The sequence below is a fragment of the Corvus brachyrhynchos genome, unplaced genomic scaffold (assembly GCF_000691975.1).
Source record: "Corvus brachyrhynchos isolate BGI_N302 unplaced genomic scaffold, ASM69197v1 scaffold126, whole genome shotgun sequence".
Taxonomy (NCBI): domain Eukaryota; kingdom Metazoa; phylum Chordata; class Aves; order Passeriformes; family Corvidae; genus Corvus; species Corvus brachyrhynchos.
This window is the reverse complement of record NW_008239283.1, coordinates 3,964,922-3,976,230: the sequence shown is the minus strand read 5'-3', so window position 1 is coordinate 3,976,230 and position 11,309 is coordinate 3,964,922. Positions and strand designations below refer to the sequence as shown.

The 11,309-nt window shown below is 39.6% G+C and overlaps 2 protein-coding genes across 7 annotated transcripts in view; one reads left to right on the top strand and one right to left on the bottom strand.

The window, feature by feature from the left end:
• The window catches only part of RAB3GAP1 (RAB3 GTPase activating protein catalytic subunit 1), a 23,279-nt gene extending 21,980 nt beyond the window's left edge, over positions 1 to 1,299 (top strand). The window contains exon 26 of the mRNA XM_017740112.1: positions 1,261 to 1,299. Within this exon, the coding sequence (XP_017595601.1) occupies positions 1,261 to 1,299 (39 nt within the window). The remainder of the gene's footprint in view (positions 1 to 1,260) is intronic.
• ZRANB3 (zinc finger RANBP2-type containing 3) overlaps positions 90 to 11,309 on the bottom strand; it is a 43,540-nt gene continuing 32,320 nt past the window's right edge. For 4 of the 6 annotated variants that reach the window (XM_008638214.2, XM_017740249.1, XM_017740250.1 and 1 more), the window contains 10 exons: positions 10,804 to 10,956; positions 9,719 to 10,187; positions 8,548 to 8,751; positions 7,987 to 8,069; positions 6,528 to 6,629; positions 5,517 to 5,659; positions 4,518 to 4,652; positions 3,302 to 3,695; positions 2,747 to 2,878; positions 90 to 2,425 (listed from right to left, as the gene is read on the bottom strand). In XM_008638214.2, coding sequence (XP_008636436.1) covers positions 2,327 to 2,425; positions 2,747 to 2,878; positions 3,302 to 3,695; positions 4,518 to 4,652; positions 5,517 to 5,659; positions 6,528 to 6,629; positions 7,987 to 8,069; positions 8,548 to 8,751; positions 9,719 to 10,187; positions 10,804 to 10,956 — 1,914 coding nt within the window. In that variant the 3' untranslated portion in view covers positions 90 to 2,326. Of the gene's footprint in view, positions 2,426 to 2,746; positions 2,938 to 3,301; positions 3,696 to 4,517; positions 4,653 to 5,516; positions 5,660 to 6,527; positions 6,630 to 7,986; positions 8,070 to 8,547; positions 8,752 to 9,718; positions 10,188 to 10,803; positions 10,957 to 11,309 lie in introns of those variants that run through there. The other 2 variants (XM_017740252.1, XM_017740253.1) reach the window with 2 other exon arrangements.

The window sequence follows — 11,309 nt, the reverse complement described above, 5'->3', positions numbered from 1 at the left end:
GCAGCTCTTCTGGGAGGTTTGGAATGGCTTCAGGAATGGTTTCAAACTCTCTGCCCAAAGGGAGCATATTTTCCTTTTTTTGCATTAGCTTAATTATGGACCTGAATGGGCTGTGTGCAAATATTCATGTTGAAATTCATGCAGAATGTGCTGCTTTACACTTCAGGATCAGACTTTATCGAGTGACATTAGTCTACTTAAATTGCTATATATAAACATTAAGTAATTTATATTTATTACTAATCATAATCACAGAGCCCAGTATTTTTTGGTTAATCACTGTTTCAAGTACTTCTAAAATATCCTTATTTTTATTTAAAGTGTACAGTTGACTCTCTAGTTCATGCTAAGCTCTCCTGGCATTGGTTGTCCAAACAGATCTCATCACTTCTCCCAGACAGAACTAAGTGGACAGTGAGCCTGAGTGACAGCTGGCAGTGGACCACTGAGGGGTGGGGATACTTTATACCCTTCCCTGTGTGCAAGGGCCAAAGCTGTATGGAAATGACACCTGGGGCTGTTTCACTGTGAGCAACTCAGTGGTGTTTACAGAGGCCATTTGCCTGCACTCCCTGTCAGCGATGGGCGAGGAGGGGACAGCTCTGTCACCTCTGGCCCCTCACCCCACATGTGCCAATGTTGCTTTACAGTGACCTTCACCTGTTTGAATGAGAATCAGCAGAAGATCAGCGTTACTTTACAAATGTACAAACAGCTACAGTATTGTGGACATTACTCAATAAATATGAACTTGCTGTTGGCTCTCAGTATTCCTGTGCTTTTCCACACCCTCCTTGCATGCATTGAACCAGGAAGGACATTGTGACTACAGTGAGTACAGAGTTGAGTTTTGCTATTAGTAGTAGGAGCCCAGGTGTTACTCTTAAAACTTCTTTGAGGGGACAGGGATCAGACTCTTTTCCTCAGATAAAGTTCTATGAAGTAGAAATACATTTTTCAGGATGAAGAAGAGTTAACTTTCTTCAGGGAAAATCTTGTCATTTGATTTCCAGGCTTTTTGTGTGTTACCTCACACAAATCTCTGGCAATGGGTAAGCAAGATAAAGACGCATGTAGCTGCTGTTTAACTGTGTGGCTTCTTTAAAAGGAATTATACCAGGCAATTCCTGATGAAGTAAAATTTAGGTTAAGCTTCTTCCCCAATACTCTTGGTTTCCTCCTCTAATGAAATCTTACACTGCAATGTGGCCTCCTGTAAAGGCTGTATAAATTTGAACGTCTCTCTCACTTGATTATCAGGCTATTCCTACCTGGTCATTTGAACTGCTGGAGAGATAATTCCTTTATCCTACTCAGACACCACAAACATCATTAACAAAGCTAAAGTCCTCTTAGTCTGACTGTAGAAAATGGTGCACTTACGCAACTACCTTGTCTTAAACAGACTTTTTCTCTGTTCAAGAGTTGTAACTTTAAGATCCTTCTCAGAAGGATAACTCAGAAAGCTTTTCACCTTATTTTAACTTGCTGTAGTTGAAACTGCAGCCCTGCACTGTGATGGTGACGTGCTGTGTACAGCTCTGCTTTATGAGCTTACAACTGCCTTGCAGCATTCAAGGGGTGAGGAGACACAGAGCATTAAAAAAAAATCACCAGGAGAAAGAACTGTATTTATTTAACTGTAAAGCAAGCCAGGTAAGCAGTACAAAATTACCAGCATCTCTGCAATCTCGTTAAGGAGAATTTGACTGTAGCATTTCCCAGGAACTGCCTTTGAGGACATAATTGCTAATGTTTAATGTTTCCTATCCTGAGTAACATTTTAATACAAGCTGGTTTAAGTAAAAACAGAATTCAACTGACATCAGTTCTGAATGCCAAAGTCCTGTAAGTCAGGTCCATGGCAAGAGTCTGCCTTCAGTGGGTGAGCAGAATTAGAGGAGACAAATCACTCACTCCTGCTAGTTTTTTCATAATTGCTGTTTTTTATTCTGTGGTTTTGGTGTGTAAACAACAAAAAGAATTAAAACTAAGACATCTTCTTGGTCCATGATGTTCCCAATACAATTGAACCCTGTCATGCCACCAACAGTTTCAACAGAACTTCCTTAAATTCTTGCAGGCCTAACTACCCTGCAAGCGAAACCATAATTCCTCAAAATGGCATTAAAGTTACGCACAGAAATTCAGCTTTAAAGCAGGGCCATAAAAAACCATGATGATCAAGTACTTTGGATGCAGTCTGACAATCACTGTTGCAAATGGTTTCTTCGGTTTAATTCCTTGATAGGTTTCTGTTAAATCAGTGCAAAACTGTAACTATATTGGTTTCAGAGTTACAATGTACCTGAATGTATTGTGCATTTTACTTCTTCACCAAAAATTTGGTGATATCACAGCCATACTTTGTAGCTAAAGACTTTCTCTTCAGCTGGCTTCTTTCCTTGGCCTGTTTTGCAGTTCTCTGCAAAAGAGAGAGACAGGTCTGTTAATATTGATACTTGGCAACAGAAAGCATTAGCTCACAGTTAAGCTCCAGTCTAACTTTACAGTAGGTAGCATAATAATAAACATTTGCATTTTAAGGCAACATTTTCCCAAATCCGAAGGAAACTGTCATATCAATAGTTTAATGCTGCCTTTCCACGTTGGCTGTATGGGAGGGAGAGGCTGTGAGCACCAGGGTTCTGCAGCAGGAGGGAACAGGGCTGAGGAGGAGCCTAAGTGCAGTTTCCCTCCGCTGTTGCCTGCGAGAGGCCTGGGATTCCCAGCTCCACACACTGACCTCCCTGTGGCAGGCTGTGCACAGGGTCTGAAGGTTCTCCAGGGAGCACTGTCCTCCTCCACTGTACACGGGCTGGATGTGGTCCACCTGCCAGAACTGCCCTTCCGCCGGGCTCCGGATCATCTCATTCAGCTGCAGCACACAAAGGACACGGCAGGGGTGAGACACTCCTCAACTACGTGGGCATCCTACTGGAGGAACAAGGAAATTCTGGGAAGTAGCTAGCTATAGTTTTCATCAAGATAAAGAAAGCCAGCCTTGGCATTTTTTAGTTACTCCCACTGCACAAAGTGTAACAGCTGTAAGTAGCTGACATACTTCCACCCAGCCCTGGCTGTACATGTACCCCTACAGAATCAGAGCTCTCATGCCTGTGCCCATTAGTTAGAAGACAATGGGATTTAGTTAATTTGATTGTTCTTAAGGACTTCTTTTGTCTTGTTCTGTTGTTGGTGCTAGGTTACTTTTCTATCTTAAATCTGTAAGAACATTTTTGGCTGTCTTTGAACTCTGTACACAGACCAGATGTTACTGCTGAAACTCCAGAACCATCACCTGCCCAAGGGGAAGGTGAGACATCCAAGAAGTCTCCAGAAGCTGCTTCCTCTGGCTCCTGGGTGCATCCCTGATGCTGAGATAAAGCTCCTGGGCGTTGTGCTGGCAGCACTGGCACACCCCGTGCTCGATCTGGAACACCTTGGAGCGGAGGTAGCTCTGGCTGGAGCGGATGGAGAAGTCCTCCTGGCAGGCGTGGCAGCAGAAGCGCGTGTCCCAGGCGCGGGCCGGGCAGCCGGGCTGGGGCTGCGCTGTTGGCTGCTGGCAGCTGAGACACAGCGGGGTCCCCTGGCTGTCCAGGGCCTGCAGATACCCTTTGGATAGGGAGGAGCCTCCGGGGTCAGTCTGCCCTGGAGGAAGGGCTGAGGGATCATTTCTAGTTTCTGAAAGCAGCCTGTTGGCAGAATGAAATACAGCTGTGGGTAAAGGAGGTATTCAGCAGCCCAGTTCAAGAGGGGGTTTATGCACTGTGTATTTCCATTAGATATCTTTTATGTTCTGAAAAATCACTGTAGTTGTAATAATACCTTGCTCAGATTGACACCTGCATAGTGCAAATCCTTTACTTGGTTTACATTTCCATTTAAACAAAATTTGACAATATAACAAGGCAGATTTTTCTTCTGCACCTATTACTACACTCAATTATTAGCTGAAATAATGCTGTATTCATAAAGAAATGGCCACAGGCATGTACACATACAAAACTAAAATGTTTCAGCCCCCTCTTTAACAGAAGTAATAAAGGAAAGATCCTGGTTTCTCTACAATTTCCATGGCTGCCTATCAATTTCCTACCCAAAACAAAGTAGGATACACAGTGCTTGTTTAAGAAAAATTTTTCAAAGGGCAATTTCTGTTTGGAATTTTCACTTCATTGCTCCCTTTTTTAAAATTCTGAGGCAAAAGAGAAGCAAATTTTGTGTCCCCAATTTGATGTTGACCTCACAGGAGGGCTGAGCTAACATTCTTTTCTCTGAATCATGTAACTATTCTCTTGTTTTGCTTTAGTCAGACTCAGTTAATTAGCAGCTCTGTCAGCAGACAACAGATGAAATCTAAATTGTTTTAAGAATAAAACAGAGCTCATTAGCACTACAGCAAGTTTCTTATCTAACTACTGTACTTCAGCGAAGCAGACACAGCAAGTAATTTTAGTACCATAAAAAAAAAGTGGCAAAAGAACTTAATGCAGTAGGATGATTAATAAACCTACTTCGTGGATGGTTCAGTAGCAGCACCTCCTTTGTCCAGAGAAGCTCCCATCTCTTTGGAGATGAGGCGAACACTGCCCCCGCTGCTGCTGGCCTTGGAGAGCGAGGCTGCTGCCACATCCTCCCTGGTCACATACCTGAGAGTGACAAATCCTGTCAGCAAAGGGAACAATCTCCCTCCAACAACATCCACTCTGCGGTACAGCAAGATTGGGACAGCATATTCTCTTCAAACATTCCTCATTTTCTGGATGAGAAGTGAATAAAATTTGGGAAAATGTACTTTCATATACTTTTATACTAAATGAAGTATCTTTCTAAAACCAAATTCTTAACCGGCAAACACGTAACTTGGTTTGTGTATAACAATTAAAAAATGACAGCAATTTGAAACTGCCTGACAGTGAAACCTGAAAGGCATTTTGTTTCAGTTAGGTGAAGTCTCAGTGACACTCTGGATAATCCAGGAAACTTTACAAGCTCTGGAGGACTCCTTGCTCCATTAGTTATGTTTGATCTCCCTTCTTTATTTTCATGTGAAACCCTGTAAAACACAACTGCTTTTAGGTAAAAAACTTTAAATTGGTTCACAGAAACCACTATTCAGACAACTTCTCCTGAGTACATCTCTCTGTACTGAACACCTGCCAAACCCTACACACAACCTTACCTACCTGCTGTAAGTCCTGGTAGGTTTTCTATACCATTCACAGATTTTTCCTACACTTTATGGTAGGACACAATCAGGCAAGAGGTTAACAAACACTTATTACCCTTCTGCTTATATTACTGGACTTACAAACTATTTATTTACTTAATTCTTACCTACAGCCAAAATAGTCACCCTCAGGAATTTAACAGTAGGGACTGAGGGGAATAAGAAGGTTTTAGATGGTTTGCATGACGTGTTTTGTGCACAGCAGTGACAACACTGAGGCATGATGCAAAATCGAACTTTCTGCAGTAATTAGTAGGAGGAATTAAAACCAAACCCCACATACCTCTTTGTGCTGCTGCCCACTGACTGCTTTTTAGACAACTCCTCTGCAGCATGAATGGGACTACAGAATATTTGACCACTTTTTCTGACTATCTTCTGTTTCATTGCTGTGAGGTGAGTCCATTCTTTCACAAACCTCAGGATCTGGCAGAGAACATGACTGTCAGCACCAGGACAGACTTTGCACAGAGCTAATTACAGCAGAACAGTGCCATGGATTAGTGCATTCTACACTGGCTGGAAACAGCTCCTACAATCAGAGATGTGCCTTCAGGTAACTCTTCAAACCCTCACCCCTCCATCTGTGGAACCCATTCAGTAGCTGCTTCACACAACAGCTGGTTGAATCAGTCAGGCATCTCTCCTACAAATTTAAGTTCCAGCCTTCTTGGAGAACCTACAAAAAGAATCAGTTTTGTTTCCTCCTGATGGTTTTTAGTTTGGAAAATCAGATTTTAACTTAAGCAGATAATATTTCCCATCCAGTTTAAATCTGGATTTCCTTACTTGAGTACTTGGGTTTGCAGTGTTCTTCTCAAACCCCATTATGAATGGGATCTTTATTCCTAAATTAACTGAATGTCTGTGTAGAGCTGTGCCTGACACTACTTTGAAAACTCTTAGAAGACCAAAGGGAGAGTGAGAGTGGAGGCCTGCTCAGACCTGCAGCTCTGATACAACCTAGAACATTCTTATTTAGAGTGTGCACTATTTAATTCATAACCTTTAAGAAGTTATTTTGTTGACTTATGAAAGTTAGGAACTAATTCTGTAAATGAGAAATGAAATGATGCCTGGTTGATTCCTTCTACTGCAATGTGAAGAGGAGGCACAATAATTTGCCAGAGTAACAGACAGCCTAATTCATGTTCACATCAACATCTATAAGATTGCTCTGATGAAACTGTGCCTATATCCCAAGGCCTGGAAGTATTCTGCATTTATTTTTTTTAAAAGACAATTTCCTCTGCACTTAATATTATATTGCTGTGCCAGTAGAACTTGTTCTTACCAGTGCACGATTTTTTTTATTCTGGAAAGTCTCTGGTAAGTCTTCCCAGTTATCCAGCTGTATGTCCAATGGAATGAAATTATGATTCAGTGGTTCACCATCCTAGGTGAAACAAGCAAAGTTTTGTTTACAGATGCAGTGTAGCACAATGTAGAAAAAGTAATCTGTTTCAAGTGAATTCTCCTCCCTTCCTACTAAATTTAGTCCCTCAAGGTCAAATTTTTCCAGAACCAACAATAAGGCACAGAGATAACAGCACGAATGCAAGAAAGATGATTCATATTAATCTAACTAAAAGTAACAAGGCAGAACATTTTACCTTTTAATAAATCAGATATTTTTCTTTGCAAATAGTTCAGACACACCTTATATTAAACTGAAATTACAATCCTCTTGACTGAATTCTAAGGGAAATGAATGATTGTAGGTAGGAGAATGTCACTTCATTACAATTTAAAGTAAGAATTCTTGAACATTATTTATCATACTTCTTTTTAATGTCTGAAGAAGTTCTCCACTTAATTTTTAAAGGAATAAGTTGTCCCAGTGGGTACATCTGGTCAAGGAACTTATTGATGATTCACAAACATTTGAGAGAAGGAGTCAAAGCAGAATTCCCCAATGTCTCACCATTCAGCAGATCTTGTGCAGTATCTGGCAAAATGAAACTAATCCCATAGTACAATGTACATACATTGTAAGTACATTTAACAAGTTTTCAGATACAAGAGGACTTTTTGACTCTTTCTGACTTTTTCCCAGCTGCATCAGCCTAATAAAAATGTCTCATCCCAAAGACTTACCTTCAGCTATCCGTGCTGCTTTAGTGGCACCTGAATACACTGATTCACTCAGTAATTTGAAGAAATCTTCCCAGTGCACTTTCCTATCACTTGAAAGAGGAAACTGGCAAGTCCTGACATCCTCTTGAATGACTGGGAAAATTCCCAACTACTGCTTTCTGTACCCAATCACCACTGCAGATTAACAACAATGTGCTTTATTCAGGCTGTTACTGACTTACACACAGCACTAATGTTGATCTTTCTGAAAATGTGGTGGCAATAGCTTATTTACTTAGTGTGTCAGGATTTACTGTCATTTTTTATTTGAATTTTGAATGTTATTCTATTCAAGTTATTTTGTGATAAGACACTGTAATGATAAAAAGGAATTTTAAATGACTGTTACTGCCATTTGTAACAGATGATTTCATGTATTAGCCCAATTTTGTAAGCCAAGAGAAGTGCCGAAAGTTATGTATCTAGGGAATTATTACTTAATTTCATTGAGAAAAAGAACTAGAATGATAAACTACCTTATTTTTGTATTTCAGCTAATACAAAAATATTGATGCTTTTACATAAAGCATAACAAATGAAAACATACAGAAACATTTCAGAGGGCATTTTCCTTTCTAATTTTAAAATGACAATAACCATGCATACTTCAGGTTTACCTTTGTAAAGAGGTGGATTCTATCAGTATTCCTGCTTGCACAAAACATAAGCCCATCATATATTTGGAATGTGTCTGATTTATCTACAACAGAAAAAATGGTAGCATTAAAGATTTTTCTTCATTCATTCTACTCTGACATTAGAAATAATATTAAATATGTATCTAATTCCAGAACAACCTAAGATGCAGAGCTCAAGCAGCAAACTATTAAGGTATCTATGTATTTCATTTTTCTGTTTCTCCTGAATGACCCATCAACTGTTTTGCCTGTGTCTGTCCTCCGTTCCAGTAAAACCATCCGGATTCCCAGCTGCTGGTTTGACACAGTCCTGAAGTCAGTCAGCTCTGGTTTGCACCAGGACCTGTGTGGAAAGGCTGGGCTTATCCAGCATCAAAACTCAACAAATGGCTCAGGCTAGAATGATAAAGTCCCGTGCTGGTGCTTGTACTTCTGTGTTTCAAAGATGTAGGTTTTTATTTAAAAGCTGTTTTTCATGCCAGAGGCATTTAATTCAGTTTCACAATGGGATAGAACTGTTCTTTCAGAGTCCCACTTTACCTTCTCCACACTCTTTTTCGCTTTCTTCCTTTTCAGTCCCCAGAGTTTCCTGTTCTCTGATTTCAAAAGATTGCTGTGCCCCCATTTCCCCCAAATGTCCTCTTCTGTCTTCAGCACTGCCTTCTGCTCTGTCTTCATCTCTCCTGGGCTCCTCTGACACTCCTTCCTCACTCTGGCTCCTGAGAGCTTCACCATTTCTCTCACCTACATACAAAGAAACAAGAAAAGCGATGATTTGTGTTACCTGGCAAGTACCTAATAACACATCTGAGACAGGACCATGGCACTGAAATACAAAGAAATGGCATTTTGTTCTCTAATATTATTATGGTGCAACCACTTAGGAAGCTAGAGCTAACTTTAATATTAAGAGAACAAACACATGGAACAAAGCTTTTCATTTACGTAATCCTGTGCACCCGGATTAATGTCAAAATATTTTTATAATAAATAATGCAGATAGCAATTCTATATTATATACAGTTATTGTATACCATAAACACACAAAGTAGCTTTCCAGGCATTGATTTATAGCTGTGAAACTCAGAAGTTGTCCTTACTTGAGCATGCATAGAGATTTAAATAAATAAATAAGCAAGTAAAAAGAGCCTTTGCAACTGAAATGACAAATATGGGCATAGATTTATAAAAATGTTTCATTAATTTTCCAGATAGCTTAAATAAATTTAGTAAAAGAAATCTATTGTGAACTGTTGGAGCAAGAAAAGCCATATTTTCCAGATAATGTCTCTCATGACAAATATGCAATGCTCAAGTTAATAAAACACCAATACCACATTGATTAGTTTTGAAAGGTAAAGAAAAATTTTGCTGTTTAATTGTATTCAGAATAACCATAAACCTCAAAGAAGAGGAGAGGAAAATTTGCTGCAAAGGAAACAGAGGATATATTCATCCTTATGGAATTTATATCCTGTTAACTTTTTATGGGAATTTTTCACTTGTTTCAAGTTAGATTCATGTAAAAGATCCTTGGGGAAAGCAAGACTAAGGAGGATCACTTGAGAGGTATTTGTTCATGTAAAGACACAATTCTTCATATTTTCCTGGACCTCTGTGTAGTCATAGGTTCAAAAAGATTGTATTTTCTGAGCCTGATCACAACTGAAATGAAAAATGCATCTTTTTCTCTGCAGCACCCCTTACTCACCATCCCTGCTCTGGGGGCAATGGCACATTTCACAGTAAGGCAGCAGATCATTGTTAATATAAGTGCAAGCACTGCAGTGCCAAACTTTATTTAAAGCTGTACTTTCACTTGAATTATTTAAGCCACAAGGATGGAGTTCATTGTTTTTTTCTGAAAACAAAGAGGGCTTTTTTCCAGTCAAAGATGTTTTCTTTTTATTGCTGGAGCTGACTGGGGTAGATCCACTTATGCTCCTTGCTCTTTTGGCTTCATGTTCGCGAGTATCTTCATGACAAATTGTATCCACCTCACTTATCCTTGTGGAATCCAGGTTTTCATCACTCTTCTCTGCATCCTCTTCTTTTGTGACAGCAGAAGATTCTGAATCATTATGTAACAATTCATCACCAGAAAATCTTTTGCGTTTCTTCTCCATGGAGGATTTGGGGGAAAAGAAGGAACGTATGTCATGCTGTTTGTCCTTTTCAAACTAGGGAAGAGGAAAGGAACACAGAATCACAGAAACATTTAGGCTGGAAAAGGCCTCTAAACCTCACTTATGACTGCATCAGAAACTGTTAACAAAAGATATCTTTAACAAAAGATAACTTTAAGAACAAACAGTGAACAGAAAAAGCAATTCAACATTGCTCTCCGGATTTTAGAAAAGTATTTTCAATATTCTCCTGAAAATTCTGAAATGGCACTACCAGAAGGCAGAGACATAGAACTGGTAAGCTATGTGCCTTTTTTGAAGATGCCCATTACAAGGAAAGGCTTTCAAACACTGTTTTAAATATTAGTCCAATTAATTCAGCACAGTTAATGAAGACATCATTTGAACAGAAATTACTTGGTCTTATCTGACTCTGAGGACGGCTCAGTCACCTGAACATAAGGACCCAGCAGAAGATGTAGATGACATTTATACCCAGCAGATCACTTTTCCCAGCTTCACATAAGTTTTAAAATGGAATTTAGTTTTTCCTACTTGTTTGGTGTTTCTCTGTTAGTAAACTCTGAACTGCACAAAAAGCTGAAGCAAATGACTGTTACAATTTTTTTTAAATGAAAGAAAACAGAAAAGACACAGGTTCAAGTCTTACATGTGTAAATAGAAGTTCATTTTGGGGACCTTCTAGAATTTCATTTGGGGTCCAGGTCTCAGCAAAACTGAGAAAGTCCCATTTGTCTTTATCACCTTCTTCAGCCTGCATTTTCTCTTTCTTGCCATTCAAAGTGCTGCCTGTGACTTTGGCCTGCAGGAAGACAATAATGGTGAGTGCTGTATTTAGCACACTACAACCAGTGAACCAGTGACACAAAATGTCAGTATTTATTGAAGATAAAAGAGAATATATACACTGTGTACATCTCTAGCAGTCTTAACATGTTTTGCTCGGCATGTGGAGACAAACAAAGGCAGAATTATTTAGTGACCTGTAAGGTAAACTGTTGTTGAATTACTAAGCCCCATCCATGCCATGTTTAAGGAGATTCATAATGCACCAGACTGACAGATTCTTTCAGAGGTACCTACAGGACGTTGAATACAGAATTTCCTTCCCCAACTGAATGTCAAACACAGTTTGCAGTTCCCAGATTATTTAAG